The sequence below is a fragment of the Macaca fascicularis genome, chromosome 17 (genome assembly GCF_037993035.2).
Source record: "Macaca fascicularis isolate 582-1 chromosome 17, T2T-MFA8v1.1".
In the NCBI taxonomy this organism is placed as follows: Eukaryota; Metazoa; Chordata; class Mammalia; order Primates; family Cercopithecidae; genus Macaca; species Macaca fascicularis.
Genome location: NC_088391.1, coordinates 68,555,773 through 68,582,551, shown reverse-complemented (window position 1 = coordinate 68,582,551; position 26,779 = coordinate 68,555,773). Strand labels below are relative to the sequence as shown.

Here is a 26,779-nt window from a genome sequence, read left to right as displayed (position 1 = left end):
GCAGTGCCATAAACCAGCACCATGGACTAAATCCGTAAACGCTTTGTTTAATATTCAGCACCGTGGACAGGGTTGAAAGAAGGGAATTTACAGGGAGAAGGAGGGGAAAGACAGCAAAGAAAGGAAAGGAAGGAAACAGGAAAAGCTGGGAAAATGAAAAGGAGAAAGTGGGAAGCGAGAGAAGGGAAGGATAGGAGGAAAAGAGGAAGAGAGAAGAGTGATAGGAAGAAGGAGAAGAGAGACAAGGGCAAAGAGAGGAGAGCAAGACAGATGAGCAAAAATGGGGGGAGGGATTTAGAAAATAATAGAAAAGAGGATAGAAGGTTCAACAGAAGGAATCGTGATCATGGAAGCAAAAGAAAGATCTTGATCAAACATGAAAAAGCCTGTTTAATGCCTCCTATAACCCTATGATATAAAGCAAGCAAGCTTTTTGGAGAATTCTCTATTATTTATTGTGTTTGTTTTTCCAAGTATCATTTAAAACCGTCCTATCCAAAGTATTGCATTAGAATAAGTACTAAGACTAGGTGCTAAAGATTTAATTTTAAACTTGATGTGGCATATTTTCACTAAGCAACTATTTGGATGTATTCAATATAAAAAGTACTACAAATAGTGCAAAAAGTATATTTGTTGTATTAGTAGTGGAGAAAGTAACATTTGCTGTATTAATCAACACTGTTGTACTAATAAATATAAGGAAATCTAGAATAAAATAACTATAGCTGCCATCTACAGAGTAAGACGGACAAATCAGGTATGTACCTCCAAAGACAGTACCTCCAAAAACAGAAAGTAGTGAGTGCCATAAAAGAGGTTTAGGTAAGGTGTAAGGAAGTTCTAAGTGAGAAAGCTGATTTCTAGGTATGCAAACCAGAGAAGGCTTTATGGAATGAAGTGCAGTTTGAGCTGGGCCTTGGAGGGGAAATAGATGTGGAATAGATGTGAACATTTTCGAATAGAGGTAGAGGGAACAGTATCAGTTGAGGCAAGAAAAAAAGTGAAGAAAAATGCCAAATACAACTCCCCCAAAGTTTAATACAACCCCAAAGTGAAATCATGGCGTGGTTCACCATCGTGTGTAATGTGTAAATGCAAGCAGGTGCTGGAGGGCCATCTGACCCCTTCCAGAAAACAGCCCCTCCCAAGACACTATCACTATGTCTCTAGGTGGCCGTTGTCTTCCTACTACTTATCACAATAAGACATGTTTCAACATGTTATTTTCATTCTCTCTCTTCCCTCACTTTCAACTAGGATGCAAGTTCTGTGAAAGCAGCGACTTTCCAATTGTGGATAATATGAAGGTATTATCTAAGGTGATGACAGTATATTATTTATTTTCCTTTATTTTCAGACCCCACTCATGTCAGCTCTCTGCACACATTGTCATCTCTGTGGGAAGTGCTTCTTTCCTTGCTCCATGCCCAACAGCCAGTCTTGCCCATTTGGGAAATTTTTCCTCATAATCCTTCAAGCATCATCACCAACACCAAAGACCACTTCCATAGTGAGGTCTCTGATTATTTAGGCAGAGTTAGTCTTCCCTCCTTTCTATTCCCATAGTGCACTCACACACCTCTACTATAGCACTTTCCATGACAAACTTTAGTATTTTCATTTGTGGATATTTTTTCATGAATACAAGAGCTCCTTAAGGTCAAAGATTATGTTCTATGCATCTTTGTATTCCTGACACCTGGCACAATGCTGGCACATAGCGGGTGCTCCAAAGTGGCTGTTGAGTGGGCATCAAGGTAAAGACAGCCTCTGCAGAGCAGAAAAATGACAAGTGACACCCTCTGAGCAAGTACCAGGAGAAAAACAATCTGCCCTACTCTTTTAGGGAGATTGATTCTGTGATGTTAGTTATAGGTCAAGGGGGAAATGTCTAGGGCTTACAGATTTTTGTTCCTTAAAAGACTGATATGCTACTTTAGCCACAACACTGGCCACCATGAGGAAGGGTTCAGGAAACCAATACAATTTAAAATATGAAATAAGCATGAAAGGGATTATGCTCCTGTTAACCTAAAGCACATTGTATGTACATTAAGAATATGAAGCGTATTTCACACTTAAAAAACACAAGGGTCTGTGTTCTTTAATCATTCCAGAGAAAGGTGAATAACATATAGGCAGCAATTTCCACGGGTGGCTGGACTCAAATGATGAGCCTCTCCTTTGTTGGTGAGATCAGAGCCAGCTGAGAACCAGGCTCTGATCTTCAAAACCATAAAGACTAAGGACAGGGCCTCGACGGAGTCTGCCAGATCACAGAACAGTAAATCAGATGAACTAAAGCTGGCATCAGGAAAATGAAACGGCAACTCTGTGTAGAGGGTTATATGCTCAGCACCCTTAAAACAGGTCAAAATTATTAAAAAGTTTAAAAGGGTTGAAATTCATAAACAAAGGTTTCCAACATAGACATGTCCCAGGTGTCTGCTTAACTTTTTAAGCTCCACGCCATAGAAGACATCCACACTCCCTTTCTAATTACATTTTAATGACAAACAGACACAAGCTACTAGACCAGATAAAACTTGCGTCTGATAAATAATTAGGTTCTTCTGATGGGTGTGGTTGTTTGTATGCATGTGAGTACAGCTGTGTTTTAGTAACAATATTCTCTATTTTTTATCAGTCCGAGATTATTTACATCATTGTGATTACTGTTTTATCTTAATTTTTCTACTAATGTGCTTTGATCAGTCTATTTGCCACTGAGGATCAGTTCATGTTTTCCCACTAGCCCAGGAGTTTCCAAAAAGAAAGGTACTGTACCATAAAGCAAGTGAACTCTGGAGTTGTTATTTCTGTGTTTTAGGATTCCTTTCCCTAAGGTTCAGAGATATCTAATCTGGTCGTGTTGCTGTTGTTGTTTGTTTGTTTGTTCATTCATTTGTTTGAGAAACAGGGTCTTCTTCCATCACCCAGGCTGGAGTACAATGGAGCATCACTGCCCACTGCAGCCTCAGTGTCCCAAGCTCAGGCAATCCTCCCACCTCAGCCTCTGGAGTAGCTGGGACAACAGGTGTGTACCATCACACCTAGTTAAATAATTTTTTTTTTTTTATACACATTGCCCAGGCTGGTCTCGAACTCCTAGGCTCAAGGGATCCTCCCACTTTGGCCTCCCAAAGTTTTGGGATTACAGGCATGAGCCACGGCACCCTGCCTGATCTGATCGTGTTTCTATGAGAGTCCTTTCTCTGCCTGTCAGGAGGACTACCTCCATGGGATGCACAGAGGGTTGGTTATGTTCTGCCTCCAAGTCATGGCTCTGGAGAGGCAGAGTTTTCTTGTGGAAACCTCTGATGATATCACAGATTCTCCTTCACATGCCCAGAACATCGGGGAAAGCCCGAGGCATGCTGCAAATATTCAGCTGTCTTGAACAAGTCTCTGAAAACTACCATCTTTATGTTACATCTCATGATGTAACATGTCTGAACACCCACCTGTCCAATGCATCATGGGAATTATGTCGGTTGAGCACCACCCTACCATAATTTTCATCTCTGCAAAGAAAGAACAAAAGTATGTCACATAGAAAGTTACCACAATATTGGCTAAGCACCAAATGAGAGAGACATGAGGGCGAGCTCACAATTTTTGGCAAGGTTAATTCATTTTACTTCAGTTGTGAGAACACAAAATTATGTATCTATTTTAACCAGTCACCACTTGAAAGAGCATGAGAAAAGAAACAAGTTTGTCAGTACAAATGATCATTTATCCCATGAGGTTTGCACATGGTTCAACAATGAATGAGTGTTGTGATGTGTTTTGTTTTATCAGACTGTGGGAATATGAGCCCATTTGCTTTATATGTATTAGAAGAGTCCTTTTTGGCTTGAAGTCAAATACAAAAGCTTTCCACAAATTGTGTTTAAATTTAAGCAAGCCCATTATGTCTGGATATGTTGGTGGACTTGACAGTTCTCCTTCATAAAATGTGGGAAACTCAGTACCAATATTTGTGGTTAAGGAGATTTATAATTCACAGGAGACCTAGCCCACTTTTGAGCCATGAGAATACAGTTTGCTCTAGTTAATCATTAAAATAATCCTATGAATTAGGCAGTGAAGACACTGTCACATCCAGTTCACAGATGAGAAAATTGATTGGGGATTTTGTGGCTTTCCTAAGACCACAAGGTTAGCAAGTAACAGACATGCGTCTAGGAACCATATCTTTGCATTCCAAACCATTGCTATTCCTACTGGTCAACCCTGCAATCGACCTTCATATGTAAAATCTCAAAGTAATATCATTCTTGTTTTGTACAGTGGAACTGAAAGTACAGGCCCTTTCAGGAAATGTCAAAACATGTAGTGAAGCCTTTGGATTTGAGCCAAGGCAGAAAGTACTTGAACCTATTTCATGTCAACCCAACCAAACCTGAAATACCACATTTTTCCTGGTTGTGCTCCAGTAACATTACTCAATCCTCTGGTACTTTTTTTTTTTTTTTTTTTTTTTTTTTTTTTTTTTTTTGATGGAGTCTTGTTCTGTATTCCAGGCTGGAATGCAGTGGTGCAATATCTTTGCTCACTGCAACCTCTGCCTTCCGGGTTCAAGCAATTCTCCTGTCTCAGCCTCCCGAGTAGCTGGGATTACAGGTGCCCACCATCACGCCCAGCTAATTTTTGTATTTTTAAAGTGGAAATGGGGTTTCTTCATGTTGGCCAGGCTGGTCTCGAACTCCTGACTTGCCCACCTCGGCCTCCCAAAGTGCTGGGATTACAGGCCTGAGCCACCACGCCCGGCCTCTGGTACCATTTTTAATGAAGCTATAAAAGAACTGTAGTAGACAATTAAATAGAAAGATGAACAGTAAAAGTGAAACAATGCCAACAAATATATACTCTCAAAGACCCCAAGAGAACTTTCCTATCTTCCTCTGTATCTCTTACTGAAATTTTTGAAAGAGCAGCAGATACCAGGCATATTTTTATCTGAGGCAGAATTATAACACACAGCCCAGAACTGGGCCAGGGAAAATCAGGGAAGCATCAAAGCCAATTTTCCCTTCACTCAGCAGCTCCTATGCCATCCAAGTTGGCTTCCCTGGGTTTTCTTGGGGAGGCATGCCTGGCATAAAAGCAACATTCCTCCCAACTGTGATTTGTCTTATACATTCTATCTTCACTCATCTGTGTAAATATTGGCAATCCAAAATGTATGGTCTACATTTGACATGACACTATCACTACAGAAAATTGGAAATGCTCTGACAGAAGCAATAAATGCTGTTTCATGGAAGGAAATGATTGTTGTCCAATAGTGCTAACTCCAAAAGTTAGTGTGAGTCTCTAAATCTCTAAACTCCTGTATATTTCCTTGAAATAATAATATTCAATAACAGAAATTAATAGATATTTTAAATTTAACATTTACACGAATGACCCTTAAATAACCATATCTGCAGAGTTTGTAAATAGTTTAGAGTAAGTATCCTATAATGCAGGATTTCCCAACTTCAGGACTGTTGACACTTTGGGTTTGATAATGTTTTGTGTGGGAGCTGTCCTGTGATTTATAGGATATTTACCAGCATCCCTGTTCTCTGCACATTAAATACCAGAAGCACTCCCCAATTTTAACAACAAAAATGTCTTCCAACCTTGCCAAATGTCTCCTGGAGTTAAAATTGTCCCTGGTTGAGAAACATTTGTGTAATGGAAAAACAATGGACCATGTTAAAATCTCATCTCTACCACTAAATAGCTATGTGCCATTAGACAAGTTACTTAGCTTCTCTGAGCTCAGATCCCTCTTCTGTAAAATGAAGAGATATAACACCTACCTTGTGTTTTATTGTAAAATTACTGGTGCTTTATACATAAAGTATCTAACACCAAGCTTAATAACAAAGAAATTATAAAATGTCTACATAATTTATAACATACACACAACACGATATATATCCGGGCTGGACAAATACCTATTGCAAATCTATATTGGCAATGAGGCTATATGCCTATGGCCATAGTTTTCAAATCTTTAAACCTCTCAGCTAGTAGAAGTAATGCTCAAAACAGACAAAATTTTGTTGGTGGTAAGTACTTACAAAGTCATACCATATATTCCACCTTCCGAATACCTAGAAGTAGATGGCACTAAAATAAGTCGGTAATTTTTTAAATTTCTCCTGTACGTATCAAAATTTTATATATTAAATTTGGAATTATACTATTTTTGTTTATTTCAGCTGACATGATCAACATAGCAGGAATTGTCTGATCATGGATTAACTGTTACCTTTTTGGAAACTGGAAAGTCATGTTTTCTTTTCAATTTACCAAGTAAGCACAAATATCTATCCTAGGTAATAACCAGGCTCTCTCTCAGTAATGACTCACATTCTCTTATGTATGTGGATTTTTAAAATGGCAGAGGTATTCTTGAAACTCTGGTGTGTAACCTTTTTAAGCTTACTAAGTCTTACCAAAGATTAGACCATGCAACAAAGTGTTTCAGGAGAAAAGTATTCACTTTTCAGATGAGCATTAGCTTCCCAAACAGAGAATGCCTCTCTCTGCCCCTCCATCCACCCACCACGCTCCACACCAGCTTACTTTTCTTCTTCAGGGCGTTTCTTTATCCAACTGTTATCCTGTAAGAAAGTTCTTCTTTTGTTCACCTCCTGAAAATCCTGCTGCTTCCGTGTGGTTCCCAGAGTGGTGCTCTTCATCTCTATCAACAGAAACATGAAAGACTGGAAGATGTAATAGTGTGGAGTTGAGCGTGGGCTTGGTAACCTGAAAATCCTGAGAGGCACAACTGATTGGCCAGCATCAATCTTCTAGGCTGGCAAGTCCAGTACTGATTCAAAGTAGGATGCACCAGCAAGAAAGAACAGATCCCACACCCTATCACCAAAGATAACACACAAAGCTGCTCAGGTGCCAACTGAAACTGCCAGTGCCACTTATGAGGCCCCATCCAGTTCCTGGGAAAGGAGAACTCCCAGCCTGGGATAAACTGAGCCAGGATTTAGTGGGCTGGCCATTTTACCCCATAAGAAATATACCTTGGAAGCCCACAAAAGACTGTTTTTATAATACCTAGTAATAGTCAATAAGTCCTGGTCATTTGATTCTAAGTAACTTAATTCTTTTATTCTGTAAGAGCCAAACACAAAGAAGGTCATATTTTTTTTAAAAAGATATTTTTATTGATTTTTAAAAAATGAATTCCAATTACATGACTAAAAGCTGTGGCATGTATACTTTTTCTTAAGCCTAACTTTGCAATGCTAATTAAATTAGACTGTTGTTTCTCAGCATTCAATGTCTGTATTAAAGAACTGAGATCTGTGAGTTGTTTTACTGAAATTTTAAAGTTTTCTGAGTAAGAGAAACTCATGTACATTACCATTTCCTGTGGGAGACATTTTTCTCAAGGTAACATTGGACATGCTGCCTTCCAGTAAGGACCTAAAAGAAAAATGGGAAATAGAGAAAGCACAACAATGACTCTAAGAACCCGTAAGTGACTGTTTCATGACTGAGATTCACTTTTCAATGACAGTGATAGTCACATGGTCTGTCATAACAAATGCATGACATAAAATGCCCCTGAAAGTTCATCTCTTCCAACATATTTGTTTTACAGATGGAGAAAATGAGGCCCAGGGCGTTTTGTGATTCCAGCGTTATATCATAAGCAATTGGTAGAATCAGGCCATCAATTAATTCATGTGTTCAATCAATAATTACGCATGGAATGCTTACACTGTCCCTGGCACTGAGCCTGGTGCTGGGGGCAGAAAAATGAGTTAGACAAGTGTCTGGTCATGGTCAAGAGGGAGAGAGAGAGATTGTGCTGAACCCACAGCACACTGTGAATGCCCAAAGAAGGGCTCCTCAGCTCCTTCCTGAAAAAAGCCAAAGCAAACTCAGGAAATTGCTGTGTAATTAGAAGGAAAGCAACCAGGCACATGGAAATCACAGACTTTGAGAAGCATTGGTGATTTTAGGCAACTGCCACATGAAAAACTCAAAGTTTCTGAACTACTCTTCTGGTGTTAAGGGGTTAAGGTAACCCACAGCACCAGTCTGCCCAGGACTGATCCAGTTCCCCAGAACTGAATTATGACTTTGTGGGTCCTAGGCACTTTTGCCTTCAGGGTCCCTTCTTACTCACACAGACATACACACACACACAAATTTAAAATTATATCTTATGACTATGTTAGTATGAATATGATCCTGGCTGACTTCATTATTATTATTGTTCTATCAATATTTTTCTTCTGTTATTGAAAGAAATAAAAATGAGAATGCTTTTGTGGATCATAAATGTATTGTGGGCCTTTGTGCGCCTGAGTTAACCCTGCGTCTTCCTGAAAGTGGAAACCAGAAAAGTCCTGGGCAAACCTGGATGGCTGGTCACCCTAGGTGGGGTTATTATGTCCTTTCCAGTGTCCATCTCACCCAGACTGTGCATGGAACATAGGAGGGGCATTCAAGCTCAAGTCAGAAGCAAGTTTTAGGTCCATATTTATCACACTCAATGTCTGGAAAATGAACCACTTAATCTCCCTGCAAAATGAAGCTATTGAAACCTGCCATCTACTTCCTAAGTTGCTGTGATGATCAAATGAATAATGTACACAAAAAACCCACTTTGTTAAATGATCAAATGCTATTGGACTTAAGGAAATATTATCGGACAACTGTCTATAGGTATAACTTGGGGTTCTAAAAGCCCCCACTTCCTATCCTCTAATGCGAAAGTATTTCCTGCAACAACTTGCCATAGGACCTGAAGCAGAAAAGACACACTTCTCTGGGTCAAGGTATTATTTTCCTTGGGGTCGCTTCTTAGAATGTCAGTAGCACTGCAGAAGATCAGAGGTGGAGGCTGTAAGTGTCCAGACCAGCTCCCCCTCACCAGTCTGAAGCTTGGCAGCTACAGGCTCATGACTGCACCTTCCCTGAGGATTTGCCCTTCACTCTGCCTGGCTGGTTGCACAGCCTCCCCACTCACTACAACCTGGAGCCGGTGGCTGACTGACCGGGATAAAAAAAGTCAGTCCTTTGCCTCAAGATAGAATCAATTTTATCCAGTGACTTGCACTTCAGAGCTGGGATCTGGCTGTAGATCAGCCAGCAGAGTGCACATCCTTGCTCACTTCCTTCCCTGGCCTTCCCCTGCCTCTCTCCTGAAAGCACACCCTCAATAACTCAAAAGCACCCAAATGCCTCTCAGAAATGGCTTCTGGGAAACCTAACCTAAGACGTGGATTAAGAACCAATGTATTCATCATGACCATTACCTTCTCAGGGACCAGCAGCTGTTCGCTGCATGAATAGCTGATTCTGAAGGTCTTAGTGGAGTTAGAAAGAACTGCATCTAAGTGATGCTGTTTACTGACTGTGTCACCTTAGGTATGTTATTAGCTCAGGTCTCTTATTTGTATAATGAGATGAAATAGGAACATTATGAGGTTCAAATATTACTAGATAATATATGTAAAGTGTCTAATTATTGCCCAGCACACAGTAGGTGCTTGATAATTTTTAACTCCATACTCCATTACCTTGGCAAGCAGAGAGCAAAGACATAGGAGAGGTATGGTTGGATGTGGGATGCGATGGAACAGACTTGAACTTGGGCAGCTGGGCACACCAGAAGTGTCAGGGATCCCCTGGCTGGCTATGTTTAGAGGCTGCATAGATAACCTCTGGTAAAATGAAGGTAAAGAAGCACCTAAAGGCAAACTTAAAGCTCAACTAGTGACTATTTTGCCTCTCTCTGGGAGTGTGTCTCAGGACTTTTGGCTAACCTTTTTCCTGTTTCTAAATGGGCTCTGATATATTTTTTTTCCTCTTAGCCGATAAAGACCTGGAGAGTTCTCAGTTGATTGCACTAGAATTCTCAGGTGGTCAAAATGCTGATTGCATAATTAGTGATACATCGGCAGAGACAGTAATGCAATTGTGAGACAAAAGACAGGGTAAATGGAGAAAGGGTGTTTTACAATTACCTGCTTATTTTTCTGTCCCTCCCAAGAGACTGTGTTTCTAGTGGGCAAGGCCTAAATGTTTTCCTTCTATTCCCAGCAGCTGGGAAAGAGTAGGTCTTCCCCGGGTGCTTGTTACTGGCCAAGTCATGTTCCTCCAAAATTCATATGTTGAAGTTTCCATCGCTTGTATCTCAGAAAGTGACTATATTTGAAGATAGGGCCTTTAAAGGGGTGATTAAGTTACATCCATGCCCCTGAGCAAACTATCGCGAGAACAGAAAACCAAACACCGCCTGTTCTCACTCATAGGTGAGAATTGAACAATGAGAACACTTGGACACAGGAAGGGGAACATCACACACCCGGGCCTGTTGTGGGGTGGGGAGAGAGGGGAGGGACAGCATTAGGAGATATACCTAATGTAAATGACGAGTTAATGGGTACAGCACACCAACACGGCACATGTATACATATGTAACAAACCTGCACGTTGTGCCATATAATCTAGAAGTATAATAAAATATAAATAAAATAAATAAATAAAAAAGAGGTGATTAAGTTAAAACAATGTCCTTAGGGTGGGCATTAATTCAACCTGACTGGTGACCCTGTAAGAAGAGAAAATTTAGAAACACAAAGAGACAGCAGAGGAAAGGCCACTTTGAGGATACAGTAAGAAGGTGGCCATCTGCAGGCCAAGGAGAGAGGCCTCAGGAGAAATCCAAATCTGCCAATACCTTGATCTTGGATGCCCAGGCCCCACAACTGTGAGACAATGATTTTCTGTTATTTAAGTCACCTATCTGTGGTATTTTGTTATAACAGCCTGAGCAAACTATGGAATCCTTATGAAAAAAGTAATTTGAAGAGTTATAAGATAGCCAAGTCATTCAAAGAGCTTTGGTCCACACTGCACCTGATCTGTGCCCTCCGTGTCTTCAAATGGTTTATTGCACAGGATAATTGCTATTAGAATAAAGATCCACAGGTCGAGTCCCTGCCCTGAACAGGGTACCTCCGAAGCATTGTCTCTCATTTTTCACATAAACTCTGCGGGGTGGCTCTTGGTACCTCCAACTCCCAGGTCAGACTACTGGAGCTCAGAGAGAGGATGAAACATGTCCAAGGTGTTAAGGGGCTGTGTCGGGCTTCCAAACCAAGCCACGCCCTCCTCAGCAAACAGCACTAATGCCCATCAGTAGTCACTGCAAGACTAGGCTGCTGCCCTGGTGTTAGAACGAGAGCAGGAACGTGGATGCAGGGGCTTGCCTGGTGCTGGGCATCTCACTCCTTGGAAGTCCCATGACCTCCGTCAAGTGCTTGGTACCAGGGCAGCCTCTCAATGAACTGCTGCAACAAACAAACCTTCACAGGACAGGCTTCTCTGTGTATTCCCCAATATTCCTTAGGTTAAAAACATGTCCACACAAAAACTTGTACGTGAATGGTCATGGTAGCACATAACAGCCAAAAAGTAGAAATGACCCAAATGTCCATCAGTGGATGAATGGATACACAGCATGGTATCTCTGTGCAACAGAATATTACTCAGCATAAAAGGGAACAAAACACTGATGCATCCTACAACGTGAATGAAACTTGAAACATTAAGCTAAATGAAAGAAGCCAGGCACAGAAGAGGACACACTGTACGGTTCCATTGATATGAAACGTACAGAACAGTCACATCCATAGAAAAGAAAGTGGATTAGTGTTTTCCAGGGGTTAGGGGGAGAGGTGAATGAAGAGTGACTGCTAAAGGGAATGGGTTTCTTTTTGGGGTAAAATTAAAATACTCTGGAATTAGATGGTGGTGATGGTTGCACAATCTTGCGAATATATATATAACATAATAAATATAAAATTATATATTATATATTATATATTACATATTTATTAAATAATAAATATAATATATATTTAATAATATAATATGTAATATGTAATTATTATAATATGATAAATATAAAATAATATGTCATATTATATATTTTATATTTATTATATTAATAATATCTATCTATCCATATATATTTTTTTTAGACAGAGTCTCACTCTTCACCCAGGCTGGAGTGCTGTGGCACGATCTCACCTCACTGCAACTTCTGCCTCCTGGGTTCAAGCAATTCTCGTGCCTCAGCCTCCTGAGTAGCTTGGTGTGTGCCACCACGTCTGGCTGATTTTTGTGTTTTTAGTAGACATGGAGTTTTGCCATGTTGGCCAGGCTGTTCTCAAAGTCCTGGCCTCAAGCAATCCACCTGCCTTAGCCTCCCAAAGTGCTGGGATTACAGGTGTGAGTCACCGCACCCAGCTGTGAATACATTTTTTAAAAAGCACTGAATTTTACACTTTAAAATGGTGAATTTTATGGTATGTAAATTATATCTCAACTCCAGAAACAAAAACTGGCAGCAGGCCAGGCCGTCTTTGAGCTAGAGAGGCAGAAAAGACACTCTTATATGTCCCGTGTGGTTTTGCCAGAATAAAATGCAATCAGATTATATTTCACAAGATTATCCCAGTCCCATGAGGATTTGTGCACCTCCATACACCGCTAACAATTGAGCCCTCCCTGGTATGCATCTGTATCAACTCCTAAATGTTAAACTGGTGCCGTGAGTGACCCATGGATCATTCATCATTGTGGCCTGAAAATATGCTCTCTGACCCTGAACTATGCAAGAAGCTGTCAAATTTATACAATAGAGACAAGCAGGCCTAGGCTTCTGTGGAACTCACAAACAGAAACCACATAAATAATATAAACACACATATTCAGGAACATCCTAGTTTAAAACTTTCTGTCTTCTGATTGGATCTTAGTTCCCACTTGTGGTTTAAGAAGAGTCATCCTATTGTACAGGAAAGCAGAATGAGAGTTGCAAGGATAAAGTCAATCCCAGGCAAGAGCATGTCTATGTGAATTAACAATGGGGTATAGCAGATTATGTGACAATAAGAGAATGTGATATTCTACCATGTTACCAAAACATGGAACCATTGGGTAGTGTGTTCTGTTATTTCAATTGAGCACATGCTATTTTAAAATATATATTACATATAAAGACATACAAATAGTTAACAGGTAAAATGCTCAACACCACTAATCATCAAAGAAAGGCAAATCGAAACTAAATGAGATACCATCTTACCCCAGTTAGAATGACTATTATTAAAAGGACCAAAATGACAGATGCTGGCAAGGATGCAGAGAAAAGAGAACTCTCATACACTGTTGGTGGGAATATTAATTAGTACAACCTCTATGCAAAATAGTGTGAACATTTCTCAAAAAACTAAAAATAGAACTACCATACGATCCAGCAATCCCACTGCTAGGTATCTATCCCAAAGAAAAGAAATCAGTATATTAAAGGGATACCTGCACTCACGTGTTTATTGCAGCACTATTCACAATAGCAAAGATATTGAATCAACCTAAGTGCCCATCAACAGACAAATGGATAAAGCAAATAGGGTATATATGCACAATGGAACTATACACAGTGGAATACTCTTCGACCATAAAAAAGAATGAGATCCTGTCATTTGTAGCAACATGGATGGAACCAGAGGACACTATGTTAAGTGAAATAAGCCATGCACAGAAGGACAAGTGCTGCGTGTTCTCATTCATATGTGGGAGCTAAAAAACTTAATCTCATAGAAGTGGAGAGTAGAATGATAGATACCAGAGACAGGTAGGAGTATGGGTGGAAAGGGGAATGAAGAGAGGTTGGTTATGAGTAATAGCTCTAATGTTTGATATCAGGCTAGGGTGAGTAAGCAACAACATTACGTATATTTCAAAGTAACCAGAAGACTCAAAATGAAGCTAATGCATAAAAACGTTAAACATTCAGGTAATGGATACCTTGACACGATCACTATACACCCTATGCATGTAACACACATGTATACCACAAATATGTAAAATATTTTATATCAATAAAAGATAAAATACATAAACTACATATGTAGTATATAGTTAGTAAATACAGTCTATATATAAATAATTTACTTATAAGTATACAACATAAAGAGCTATCCCTATAGCTATAAAATTAGAATTCAGTTTTTAGAAAACATACTTACACTCATTAAAACACATAAATTTATCTTATGCATGCCATATTCTTCTACTCATGCTACTTATGCCAGCCTCCCTGAACAAATATCCTCTGCTTGTGAAAATTTCCCTTATTTTCTTTTAGAAAGTGTATTAGTCTGTTCTCATGCTGCTAATAAAGACATACCCCAGACTGGGTAATTTATAAAGGAAAGAAGTTTAATTGGCTCACAGTTCCACATGTCTGGGGAGACCTCACGACGATGGTAGAAGGCAAATGATAAGCAAAGTCACATCTTACATGAGGGCAGGCAAGAGAGCATGTGCAGGGGAACTGCCCTTCATAAAGCCATCAGATCTCACGAGACTTATTCACTATCACGAGAACAGCATGAGAAAAACCCCACCCCCGTGATTAAATTATATCCCACCAAGTCCCTCCCACGACATGTGGGGACTCTCACAATTCAAGGTGAGATTTGAGTGGGGACACAGAGCCAAATCCTATCAGAGAGTTAAAGATACACGCTGATCTTTATACAGACTTCCTGCCCATCTTAATGTCAACACCCTTCTTTTCCCCATTACATCTTATCCTTAGCTTCCCTTTATGCTCCAGAACTTTCCATCTCCCTCAAACCCTCAAAATTCATCTGACCTTCAAGGCCTCAGGATCTTTCTGTCTACTAGCCAATCTGAAGTAAAATGTGCCTGAACAGGTGACAACCTAATGTGTTTGCAGTAGCATAGGAGGAAAAATGATTGACAGCCCTTGAGCAAGAAAGTCCCAGATTGTGTGTGTCCCAGCTTCATCACTCATTAGCTACTTGGACCAAGTCTCTGCTTCTGCCTCTGCAAAGAGGAAGTTATAGCAATCTTAAAAGGTTGTTATGGAAATTAAATGAGATAATGCTTTGTAAATTACAAATTCCTATAAAATCATCTAAAGCATTTTATTGTTTGAACTTTCCTCCCTACCTCGCAGACCCTAAAAGGGCAGCAGAAGCCTAGGTCAGAGGAGGACTGAGGTGGGATATGGGTAGAATACCAAAGAAAATTTAAAACACAGCAACCATCTGGGTTTTTGGCCAAAGAGCTATGTACTATGGAAGAGGCAGCTGGGATGTCCCAGAGAAAGAAAGTGGGTTTACCAGAAACTATTCTTAGGGAATATCCCAGAAGTTTTGGGATGAAGCCAGTGGGGGTGTCTATAGGATACCTGGGGCTAGTCATTAACAGAGAGAAAGAGGGTAAGGCCCATGAGCTTGTTCAAACGTCTTATTTCACTGGTTTTCATTTAACCAGGTCTTCAGGAAAACACCTAGCTGACAAAAGCATGAATATATCAGACCCTATGGCAGAATGCTGGGTCTGATTGGAGCTATCCCTAAACATAAAATGATGAAGAGATACCTGTTTTCCTCTACACATCTTTTTGCAGGAATTTCTGATGATCCGAGAGTTGATTAAGACTTCAGCCCTCCCAGTATGGTACATAACCCTGGGTGCAGACCTCCAGATGGGCAGAGGATGAGGGAGTGAGGGATGGAAGGCAGTGGCACTGAGTTCATTGCAAAGGGTCTGCTTGCAAATCCTTTTGCACTCAGCATCCAAGCATTTTTATACCAAATCCATCATACCCTTTTGTCAACCAGTAAATTACTGAAAATATAATTAGTCTTATATGTAAAACATCATGAATGTTTTTATTTTAAAAATGAATTTTCATTCTTAAAACAGTTAGTAATCATTACTGTAGATTTTGGGGTAAATCTAAATTTTTATTTTACGAATTATTCCAGAATGCCATGCCTCTCTCTTTAAAATTACAAATGTTACTCACATTTTTTTTAATGTTTAAGATTTATCTTAAATTTGGGGGGGGGGCTGGGGGCGGTATGTTCCAATGGGAGAGGACAGTAAGGAAAGGTCCAGTCATGATGATCTGGAGATTTCCAAGTAGAGACTTATAGCAGACAATGACGGCATATCTGATATCCATTCTCCCCTTCTTTCTTACTGATAGCTAAAGCCACATTTCTCAGGCTCTCTGAAGCTAGCAGTAGACACATTTGTAGTTCTGACTATTACAATTGAAGTGGAAGTCCCTGGGAAGAATGTGTGCTTTTGTGCTCCTCCACTCTTTTCTGAAACTAAGTTGGCTTGCAGGAGGGAGGAGCAGTCCTCTTGGACCTTAGGGACTGTGGGCAACCATAGGGACTAAATTCACACACGAAAAATAGCAGAGCAGGAAGTTAGAAGGGACCTGGTTCCTTGACAGTGTCATAGAGTTGCCACAAGAGCCCTGTATTATCTATCTCTGAGTTTCTCCTTCCAAGAGAAAAATAAACCTCCTCGTTTGTTTAAGAGATTTATTTTCCTTTTCTTTTTTCTTTTTCTTTCTTTTTTTTTTTTTTTTTTGTTACTTAAGCCTAATGCTCTTCCTCCATGTCACGAAGCCATCATGCAGCAAATAAAAGGTCCAAAAGTTGACAGGAGTCTACAAATGATATGTGTGATTCTTTTTTTTTTTTCTTTCTAGTTTTGGTAGTGGTGAATGTCACTCCTCAAAATTCACATGTAATTGCAAGGATGTGTGATTCTTGTATCAACAAAACATATGTGTTCAATGTTCCTAGCAAGAAGGGTCACATGTTAAGCCCCTACCATGTACCACCTGCTGTACCACATGTTTTATGCACATTGTCTTATTTAATCCTTCCAGGTCAGTACTATTATCTATAATTATGGGAGTCCAAACCTCGGAGAGGTGAAATAACCTGCCCAAAGTACACAGTTAGAGGAAGAATCAGAAACTGCAGTTAGGTGTGTGTGACTGCAGCGCCAGAGCTCTTTTCCGTAAGTGATACTATATGTACCTCAAAGTGCCATGTGATATGACCCATATCAGGCACTCAGAGAAATGCTTGGAGTCCCAGATGATGGATGCTCATGGGAGAACAGGTGAGAGGAACAGCAGGAATGAATGACGGCCCCAACATTTCCTGACAGCTCAGCCTCAAAACTCACTCTCCGATGACCACACTGCAGCCAGAAGTGGCTTGACATGGTTCCCGACTGGACTCCAGTTCAGCTGATTGGATTTATTTCTAAGCGCCACATTTCAGTTTCATTCCAATTAGGTTTTTAGCTTCTCACAAAAAAGATGAAACTCTAATCTTGGCTTCTCAAAAGACTGTTGCCAGTACATATGCCTACTGATTACAGACACCAGCAACTGTGTTTTAGAAGTGTAATATTATGAGAAAAGATGTGTGAACGCTGTCTCTCCTATGCTGGGAAGTAGAAAACCATTTACCTATGAAGCACTGAATGCATGTGTTGAAAATTATGATGTGAAATCACAAAGTCAAAGTCTATGAGGAGAGAGGGAAAAAATATTTTCAATTACTGGCCCATCTTTCATTTCCTCTTTGTGGCCAAACACCAGAAACAGCTAGTTTTATCTGCTGCCTACTGCTTCTGCCCAAGGACATTTGTCTTTAGGTTTTACATGAAATCACTGCTCAAGTTCTAAATCATGAAATCAATCAACTTTCTTAGCTCTTTTCGTATGCATTTGAAACTATCAGCATCTCCTATTTCTTACATTTGTCTTCTTTTCAGCTTCTCCTCATCTCTCCATGCCCTTAATCAATTTCCTTCAGTATTTTCTATCTCTAATAAGAGCACTTCCTCTGGGAGCATTTACGTCCATTAGGTGACCCAATTGCCGCTCCCCCCACCAGCCCAATCTGAGCCCCAGCTCCTCTTGTCCCCATGCCAATAATTCCCTGAGCCAACTTTCACTTCAGTCCCCCAGCACGATCGCAGCCCCGCTCTTCCTGTCCCAGTGCCAAGAATTTCCTGGGCCAGTTCCCAGCTCAGCTAGAATCTTCGTCATCTTTTGGGTTCTCTCAGCATGAAGACTTTTAAAATCTCACTCTTCCCTTCCCACCCAAGGACATAACGCCTCTTGGCTTACCTGAGGAAGTCTTTAGCACTCCCTGCTAACCTTCTCTTAAGAAAGATTGTGTGAACAAAGAAACTAAAATTGGTTAAAGAAGGGCTCATAGAGGAAAAGGAATAGGAGAAATAAGGCAGAAAAGAAAAACAAAAAAAAGTGCAGCAGAAACTAAATTAGCAAAATAAAGGATGATGGAAGAAAAGAGAAAAAACGAGGACTTCAATTCTGACTGTTTAGATTTGGGGTCCCACAATAATAATAACTATTTTGAGCTTATATTTCACAGGTGTTGTCTCATTTAAGCCTTACATGCCTTTAGGTTGTTACTATTATTATACTTGTTCTTTACATGAAACTTAATGATGAATGGTTTCAGTGAAGTCAGAGTCTTTTTGCAGAAGGATAGGGCAGGAGTTGGAAATGTGGGCAGTGGGCGAAATGTAGGCAGTTTTTTTTTTTTTCTGGAAAGAGTCTCAAGATGACTAGTTTGCCTGAGGTTACATAACTAGTGAATCGCCCAGTTGAGTTTCAAACTCAAATCAACCTGACACGAGAGTACCTATCTCAGAAGCCCGAGAAACAAAAAGGAATTAACAGGAAGAAATTTACTAGACTAAAAAGTGGTGAATAAAAAAAGAATGAAACCATGTTCTTTGCAACAATATGGATGCAGCTGGAGGTCATTATCCTAAGCGAATTAATGCAGAAACAGAAAACCAAATACCAAGTGTTTCCCCTTATAAGTGGGAACTAAACATTGGGTACTCATGGACATAAAGATGGCAACAATAGAGATCCATGGTGGAGCTCAACAGCAAAGAAGAATTGGAGCAGACTTTCTTTGACCATTTTACCAAAGTATCATGAGATCTACATAGAGTGACATTTGGATATTTTAACTAAACCAAAATCTTTCAATCAATTTATCAAGCTTCTAGTATATTTTTATAAATTACTATCTTTATGAAAGACCAAATGTCAATAGTTGCCCAGGGCAAATCTCTTTAGTGATGGAGAATGCAAAAAAGCTAAAGTAGAATAAGTGAACAAATACAGAAAAGGGGTCTAGAAAATGACACAGGGTGGCAAATCGCCCTGGTGGTATTCACTTTTGCTTCTGAAAATGTCCTGAGGGTTTCAGGGCGCAGTAACAGTGCCAACCCCACCACTACTTGTTTCCCAGAAATCAATGAAACAGCGAAAATCCCTAGGAACTGGAAAAGGACAAATGCCATAAAACCATTTTCAGTAGAAGTATAAGAGGGGCTCTATAATTACAGACCAATAACCAGAAGCATTATTTTTTGGAAGATAAATAAAACAAACCATCAAACAACTAATTACCACCTAAAAGTACAAGAAATATATGTAAGGGGAAAACAAACAGTGCTTCATGAAGTGTAATATTAACAAATCTATTTAAATCCATTTTTAAATGATCTCTCAGAAACAAACAACTGTGTTTAGCCTGAATACACAGCCTAAAAGGAAATCCAAAAATCATTAGGCTGAGATTCATTTAGCCTTCTGCGATGGTTAGAAAGCAGCTATTTCTTCAGTCACGCAACCTCACAATCTAAGCTTAGCATTGGGAAACTTGTTTACTGATGGTGAAACAGAGTCCAGAATGTAGCACAAATGAAAGACCCTACCATACAATTTTCTCACTGTTGATTCTGGGGTTTGTTTGTTTGCTTGTTGAGATGGAATCTTGCTCTGTAGCCCAGGCTGGAGTGCAATGGCATGATCTCGGCTCACTGCAACCTCCACCTCTGGGGTTCAAGCTATTCTCCTGCCTCAGCCTCCTGAGTAGCTGGGATTATAGGCACGCACCACCATGCCTGGCTAATTTTTGTATTTTTAGTAGAGACGGAGTTTCACCATGTTGGTCAGGCTGGTCTCGAACTCCTGACCTCGTGATCCACCTGCCTCTGCCTGATTCTGGTTTTTAATACGCAACCCTCACCAGCTCTTTTTCTTATGGCCCATCTTTTCTGCAGAATGATAACAGTAAGCTTTAATGTGAATAGTGACCTATAATTATTTATTTCATTTTACAAAAAACACTGGTCTAACATTCATTGATTAAAAAAGCTATCCAATAAAAGTTATCTATCACCTGAGCCCCACGAGGGGCTATTTTCAGTTCTAGCTGAAAATACAAGTTAAATGACTAAAAACTCAAATTTTGACCATAGACTATGAGCCAAAACCCTGTTAGTTATCTTAAATACTTTACTGGATTTCATATTCACGAAAGCTCTGGCATGTAGCTATTCTCTATCCCAATTTTACACAATATAAATCTTTCTCATTATATTTAGAACTTATGTGGAAATACAAGAAAGTATATATAAAATGTGGAAAATACAAGAAAGCATAAAGAAAGAAAAAAAAAATCAGACACCTTTAATCAATCACAGCAATTTTCTTCCAGGGTTTTTCTTTGCCCACTTAGAGCCTACTGATATGCATTTTTCCAATGCCATTTAAGAATATTTAAATATTTATTTTGCAGCTACAAAATATCTCATTTTGTTTATCTATTTATTTATGTATTTATTTATTTTTTATTTTTTATTTTTTTTTTGAGACGGAGTGTTGCTCTGTCACCCAGGCTGGATGGAGTGCAGTGGTGCGATCTTGGCTCACGGCAAGCTCTGCCTCTTGGGTTCACGCCATTCTCCCACCTCAGCCTCCCGAGTAGCTGGGACTACAGGCGCCCGCCACCACACCCGGCTAATTTTTTATATTTTTAGTAGAGACAGGGTTTCACCGTGTTAATCAGGATGGTCTCGATTTCCTGACCTCATGATCCGCCTGCCTCAGCCTCCCAAAGTGCTGGGATTACAGATGTGAGCCACCGCGCCCAGCCCATTTTATTTATTAATGTAACATCATTCCTCTGTTGTTTCTAAAAAACCATATAAAAGTCTTTCACCAAGTATCTGATTATTTTCTTTGAATGGATCCTAGAAGTGCAATTGCTTGCCAAGATGTATTATTTCTAAAATATTATTGATCCCTATTGTCCAGTTTCTTTCCATAAATCGTATAGTAGTTTATCATCCACCAGCAGCATGAGTGTCTATGCATTTGCCAGCATTTAGAATTATCATTCATTAATCTTTTTAATAACATAATAAGTGAAAGTAGAATCATTTTGTTTTACTTGCATATTTGTCTTCACTTTACAGGGCATTTTTTGCTTATTTTATAAATTATCCATTGACAATTATTATATATTTCTTACTGATTTCTCATTTTCTTTATATGTCAGGAACATTCATCTTTACTTTCCTAGTTTTTCATTTAGCTTCTAATTATAATTTTGTATCAGGAGCTTTCGATTTTGCATTCCCTATTTTTCCCTTTATAATTTCTTCCACTTTCACTCTTTAAAAGCCATCTTTGTAGACCATCCATCAATCTTCTTTCTGACCTCGAAGTCCAAGCAATCGTCAAGTCCTATAACTCAATATCTCTTGTTATGTATCTTTCTATTTCCAAGACACCAATTCAAACTACCATAATCTCCTGACTATTCCAACGGCTTCCCAGCTACATTCTCAGTCTCCAGACTTCCTCAATTTTAATCCATTCTCCTCACTGGTGCCAAAGTAGTCATCACCTTGCTTAAAGCTGTTCAGGGGTGTTCCATTTCTGTCAGGATAAAATCGAATTTTTAACAAGGCCATACTCTCCAGCCTCATTGCTTCCCGCTCCCCACTCACACTCTGGCTTCAGCCATAGCAACTCCTTCCAGTGTCTGGTGCTCCATCCTTTTGATCACCTGTGAGCTATTGCTTATTCTATCTATGCCTGAAACACTCTTCTTTCTGAACTTCCCTCAACCCCTCCTTTTCCTTCAGGAAAGACTTCCATTCACCTTCCAGATCACACATTCTATATCCTCCAGGAATCATTCCATGATGCCATCGCCACTTGCCCCACTCCTTCCTCCCCAGGCTAAGTTATGAGCCCTACTGTGTGTTCAAATAGCAAAGAGTTTCTTTCCATAACATCACCTAAGACTGTCTGTGTGTGTGGCTAAATAATCTTCCCCCACCCCCAACACGCGCATATACACACATACTCACACACTCACACTCGCACACACTCACACACTGTACATCTTAAGAGTAGTGGCGAAGCCCATCTTCTCCACAGTTGATTTTCAAAACTTATCACAGTACCTGGTACATAATCAGTTCTAGAGGAATATTTGTTGGACAAACATGAGGTTAACTAAATATTTACTTTTCTTTTAATTTTTACAATATATTTTGTTGTTTTATGTAATCTCTCTAATCCATGTGGATTTACTTTGGTAATGGGAGAATAACTCCCTTTCTCATTGATACATGATTCATCCTTTGTCACACTTTAAATTCTTACATATTCTCAAATGTGCTTTGTGGCTGTTTTTCTCAAGAAATCTGTCTTTAGTTTCTTACAATAAAAACAAGCTACTTTTATTATTGTGTTTTTCTGATACATACATTTTTAATATCTAGTAGCACAGCACCCTTCATTAATTTCCTTTTTAGAAATTCTATCAGCTATTCTCATTTATTCATTTCTTTAAGATAACTTTAAATTATTGTCTAAGGTTCCAAAATAAATATTCTTGGAACTTTTGACTAAAATTGTACAGATTCTATAAAAGAGTTTGGGAAGAACTGACATTTAAGGTCAACTTTGACCTTTATGTCTTACTATAAAATGTTGTTATTTTTTAAATCTGGATTTTAAATTTTTCTTGTAGAGATTTTTTCTAGATTTCTATATTTTTGTGCTATTGTGAGTCATATTATACATATGTGTCCCATTATGTAATATGCTATGTATATTATAAAATATGTATATAATACACCATTATATAACTTTATGTATCTATTAATTATTCAGCAAGAATCCTAGTTTTTCTTTTTATCTGCTGGTGCTGTGAGTTAGACATACTCATACATGTCACCGTTTGTCCACATGGGATCGTGGTTCAAATTCAAGTCTATCTAGATTTCAGATCCCTGCATGAATTTGTATACAAATTTCTTTTAAACTTTTACACACAGCATTTCTAATTACAAAAGAGGGAACCCTGGGGAGAACTGGCGAGAGGGCAGGGCAGTAGGGATAGTTTTCTCCAAAGTTTTTTAACAAAAATTAGCTCCCCATACAGACATGTGCCATGCTTATTTCATAATTGTATTGCATTTTCTAGAATATTGACACAGTCTCCTGGGATGTATATATCTCAATTTGAAAAACATGGCTTATAGTTCACTGTCTTTCCCCAGGAGGTTTCATATGAAGGATACGTAATCACATTTTAGAGTCAGGGAAACTTGGGTCTACAGACAAAGAATAAATTATTTAGATTTTTAGAGCTCTCAATTATACTATTACAATGAGGATTCAGGACGATCAGTTCTTGTATCTAGAAGCAAACCAGTTGTCATTTAATAGATAGCTATAAAATTCACTCTTCCAGTTAAGTATTACAATAAAAAGATGACTCATATCCTTAAAAAATTTAGTAATCAACATGAAATGAAAGTCTAGTAAATGTAGCTGTCATTTGGCAAAGCATCCATGTAAGGAAGAGCTTCTCCCAAGCCCCAAAATCACAAGTTCGTGGAAAAATCACAGTTTACCATTTGTACAGTGGTAAGCTGGAAACACTTAAGGAATATAACTGATAAAGACTTTTGATTAAGGCCAGGTGCATTGGTTATGCCTGTAATCCCAGCACTTTGGGAGGCCGAGGCGTGTATATCACCTGAGGTCAGGAGTTCGAGACCAGCCTGGCCAATATGGTGAAACCCCGTCTCTACTAAAAATACAAAAATTAGTCAGGTGCACACGTGTAGTCCCAGCTACTCGAGAAGCTAAGGCAGGAGAATCACTTGAACATGGGAGGCGGAGGCTGCAGTGAGCCAAGATCGTGCCATTGCACTCCAGGCTGGCAAAAAGAGCGAGACTCCATCTCAAAAAAAAAAAAAAGCAACAACAAAAATGACTTTTGATTCAGAAGTGAACTTGGAACAACTCCAGCTATGTATGCAGCAATTAATATATAAAAATCTTTATTTCAAAGTCCCTAGCCAGAGCAAATGGAAAATGATCAACAAATGGTCTAGAAGCAGGATAATGACAGAAAGTGAAGCCAAGTGAAACCAATAAAGATTTCCCTTGGACTGCAGGGCCAAAGATTTGATCCCCTCACTCTTAAGAAATGGTGGGAGTTGATGCCTGAACCATATAGGATGCTCTCAGTTAAACAATGTTTGCTTAAGTTGACTGCTTAGTTCATTCCACAGTATGAGCTCAGTCATTCAAAACATATTCTTTGTTTTGTTTACATAGTCCCCAGGAATATGAACCTCTCAGGTATTTCATCATAATTCTGGTAGTCTGAGAAGGCAGTCAGGTAAGCATCACCTACAGAATGGCATTCGGGGCGAGGGTGTTCTGATTGTACAGACCACAGCTAACACACATACATCAGATCCCCTCCCTGCTGAGGGGCTACTGGATCCTGAGATGAAAATCTCATAAATATAATAAATGGCAACACTGATTCCACAAGCCACAAGTTGGAAACATATGTCTATGTCTTCCATTATGTCTTAGTCACACCATACACAGTATAATATTTCCACATATTGCTGGATAACCACAGTCTGTGATGGAGTGTGGTTCGTTTATTGCTACTACATATTTTATAATAAAAAGTATTTGAAAAAAATATTGAGAAAATTCAGTAAGACAAAAGACAAGCAATTTGGCTTCATGTTCTGGTTCTGCTACTCTGATCTTCACAAGTTACTTAACATTTATGCTTTGTTTTTCTCATCTAGAAAATTCAGGCATTAGACTAGATGGGCCTATGCTCCATTTCAGTTGAAATATTCAGTCAATTAGATCTAAGATTTACACGAAGCTAACATTCCAATAAAAATTCTGACCTGTTGTTGGCATTCTCTGCATATCCCAACATTTAGGATCATCTGAATGTTTTACTAAAATTTTTACTGTTGTCATTTCTCAGTTTTCTCAAATTGATGTTTCTGATACTTTAAACACTGGAGCACCGCAAATATTAGGAAGGCTATATCTACGTTATAAACTGTGGAAGTGAAAGACAGTTTTAAATGTAATCACATTTTATGAAAAATAAAATTACCCACACATGCTATGCTTTAGTTTTCTGGTTACTATAAACACTTGAAAGCCAAGTTATAAAATTCTTCGGTAAACCTCTGGGAAATGAGCACTGAGCACTGGTGTGCCTAAACCCCTCTCAGACTGCAGGTGACCTGGTCAGCAATAGGAAGCCATGAGAACTCAAGTACTAAAGATAGAGCCAAGTATGCTGTGGGGGCGCCTCTCTGGAGGACACAGACCTGCAATTTGCAAGCTGTGAGTGGCCCCTGCATTTGAATTCCACAGCTCTGTATCATAAATAGAAATGATTAAAAAAAAAAAAAAAACACAAACCAGACAAGTCAGCTTAACTATTAATTACAAAAGAACTCTTCTATCCTTACCAAAAGTCTCCCAAAACTGGTTTTTCAGGACTAGGCTATGAATAAAGTTTGAAAATTGCCCCCATATATATTAATCACTCCTTAGGTTAGAATGCAGAATATACTGTAGAGAAGTTGGCCAGATGCCCACAGATCATATATACCCCTATTCTGCCCCCACACCCTGCCTTTACTCCTTGGTACTTTCAAGTAAGAAATGGCAATTTTCTTATTTGGGGAAGATAGGGTGGAGACAAAAACCTCATAAAAATAAACCTCTCTCTCTCATAGCTCAACAACTTGCAATATTTTTAGCAGTAGAGAAAAAATATGACTTATTAACTATAAAGCAATATTTGAGTTCACTATTTCACTAAAAGCATCATTTATGAAAACAGAAAGTTCCTTTAAAAAATGTTTGTATAGTCACTTGAGAAAATAAACCAGCAGGTGCTGGTCCCTTCGCTTAAATAATTTATTATCCTTTGTGTGGCAGGATTCACCAGCTGACAGCTCCCACCCAGAAAATCAAATAGGTGCTCATTTCTGTGATGCCCGTAATGTGTAAAGTTGCCAAGAAGTTCAATGCAATGTGGCCTAAAAGTACAGCAAGGAAGAGCAGAGCTAACAGTCAGCTGGAGGCTGTCAAAATTTATAGGAAGAAAAGACAAAGATAATACTGTAAGTTCTAATTTTAATCATTTGAAAGGAACACAGAGAAAGCTGTGCACATACAGCAGATGTATTTCTGTTTGCAAGTATAATTCAACTTACCTCTATTGAGCAGAAAACCAGGACTTTTTGGCTAACCGGCCTGTAGTGATTCCCTGGGAGGATCTGACTGAAAGAAATGGGAACCTAGAGTTTATTCAGTGGAGTCTCAACCTCTACCTGACTGTATTAATGAACAGTTCAGAGGTTTCTTTCTCAGCGGCTGAGTCACTCAGGGAGGAGGTCTGTGGTATGCAACAGGGTGTCACCTTGTACAAATACCAGTTCAATTAAAACAGTCTCACTCGTGAACCTACGGCCTTTGTTTGGTGAATTCTTTAACTTACGGCCTTGTTATGCAAATATATATATATATAGATACGCTCCTGTGATTGCCCTTTAACTGATATCAACAATATGCACAACCATATCACTGACAAGGTGGCATAGGACCCAATCTATTTTGCATTCTCTTTCAAAAAATAAAACTGAAAACTCAATAGAAGGAACCCCC

At 39.2% G+C, this 26,779-nt stretch overlaps 1 protein-coding gene across 22 annotated transcripts in view; it reads right to left on the bottom strand.

Annotated features, from left to right (window-relative positions):
* Nucleotides 1-26,447, bottom strand: part of SCEL (sciellin) — a 111,888-nt gene extending 85,441 nt beyond the window's left edge. For all 22 annotated transcript variants that reach the window (XM_005586042.5, XM_005586043.5, XM_045376899.3 and 19 more), the window contains exons 1-4: nt 26,329-26,447; nt 7,391-7,452; nt 6,592-6,709; nt 3,468-3,527 (exon numbers count right to left, since the gene is read on the bottom strand). In XM_005586042.5, the coding sequence (XP_005586099.3) occupies nt 3,468-3,527; nt 6,592-6,709; nt 7,391-7,433 (221 nt within the window). In that variant the 5' untranslated portion in view covers nt 7,434-7,452; nt 26,329-26,447. The remainder of the gene's footprint in view (nt 1-3,467; nt 3,528-6,591; nt 6,710-7,390; nt 7,453-26,328) is intronic.
* Between the last annotated feature and the right edge of the window lie 332 nt (nt 26,448-26,779).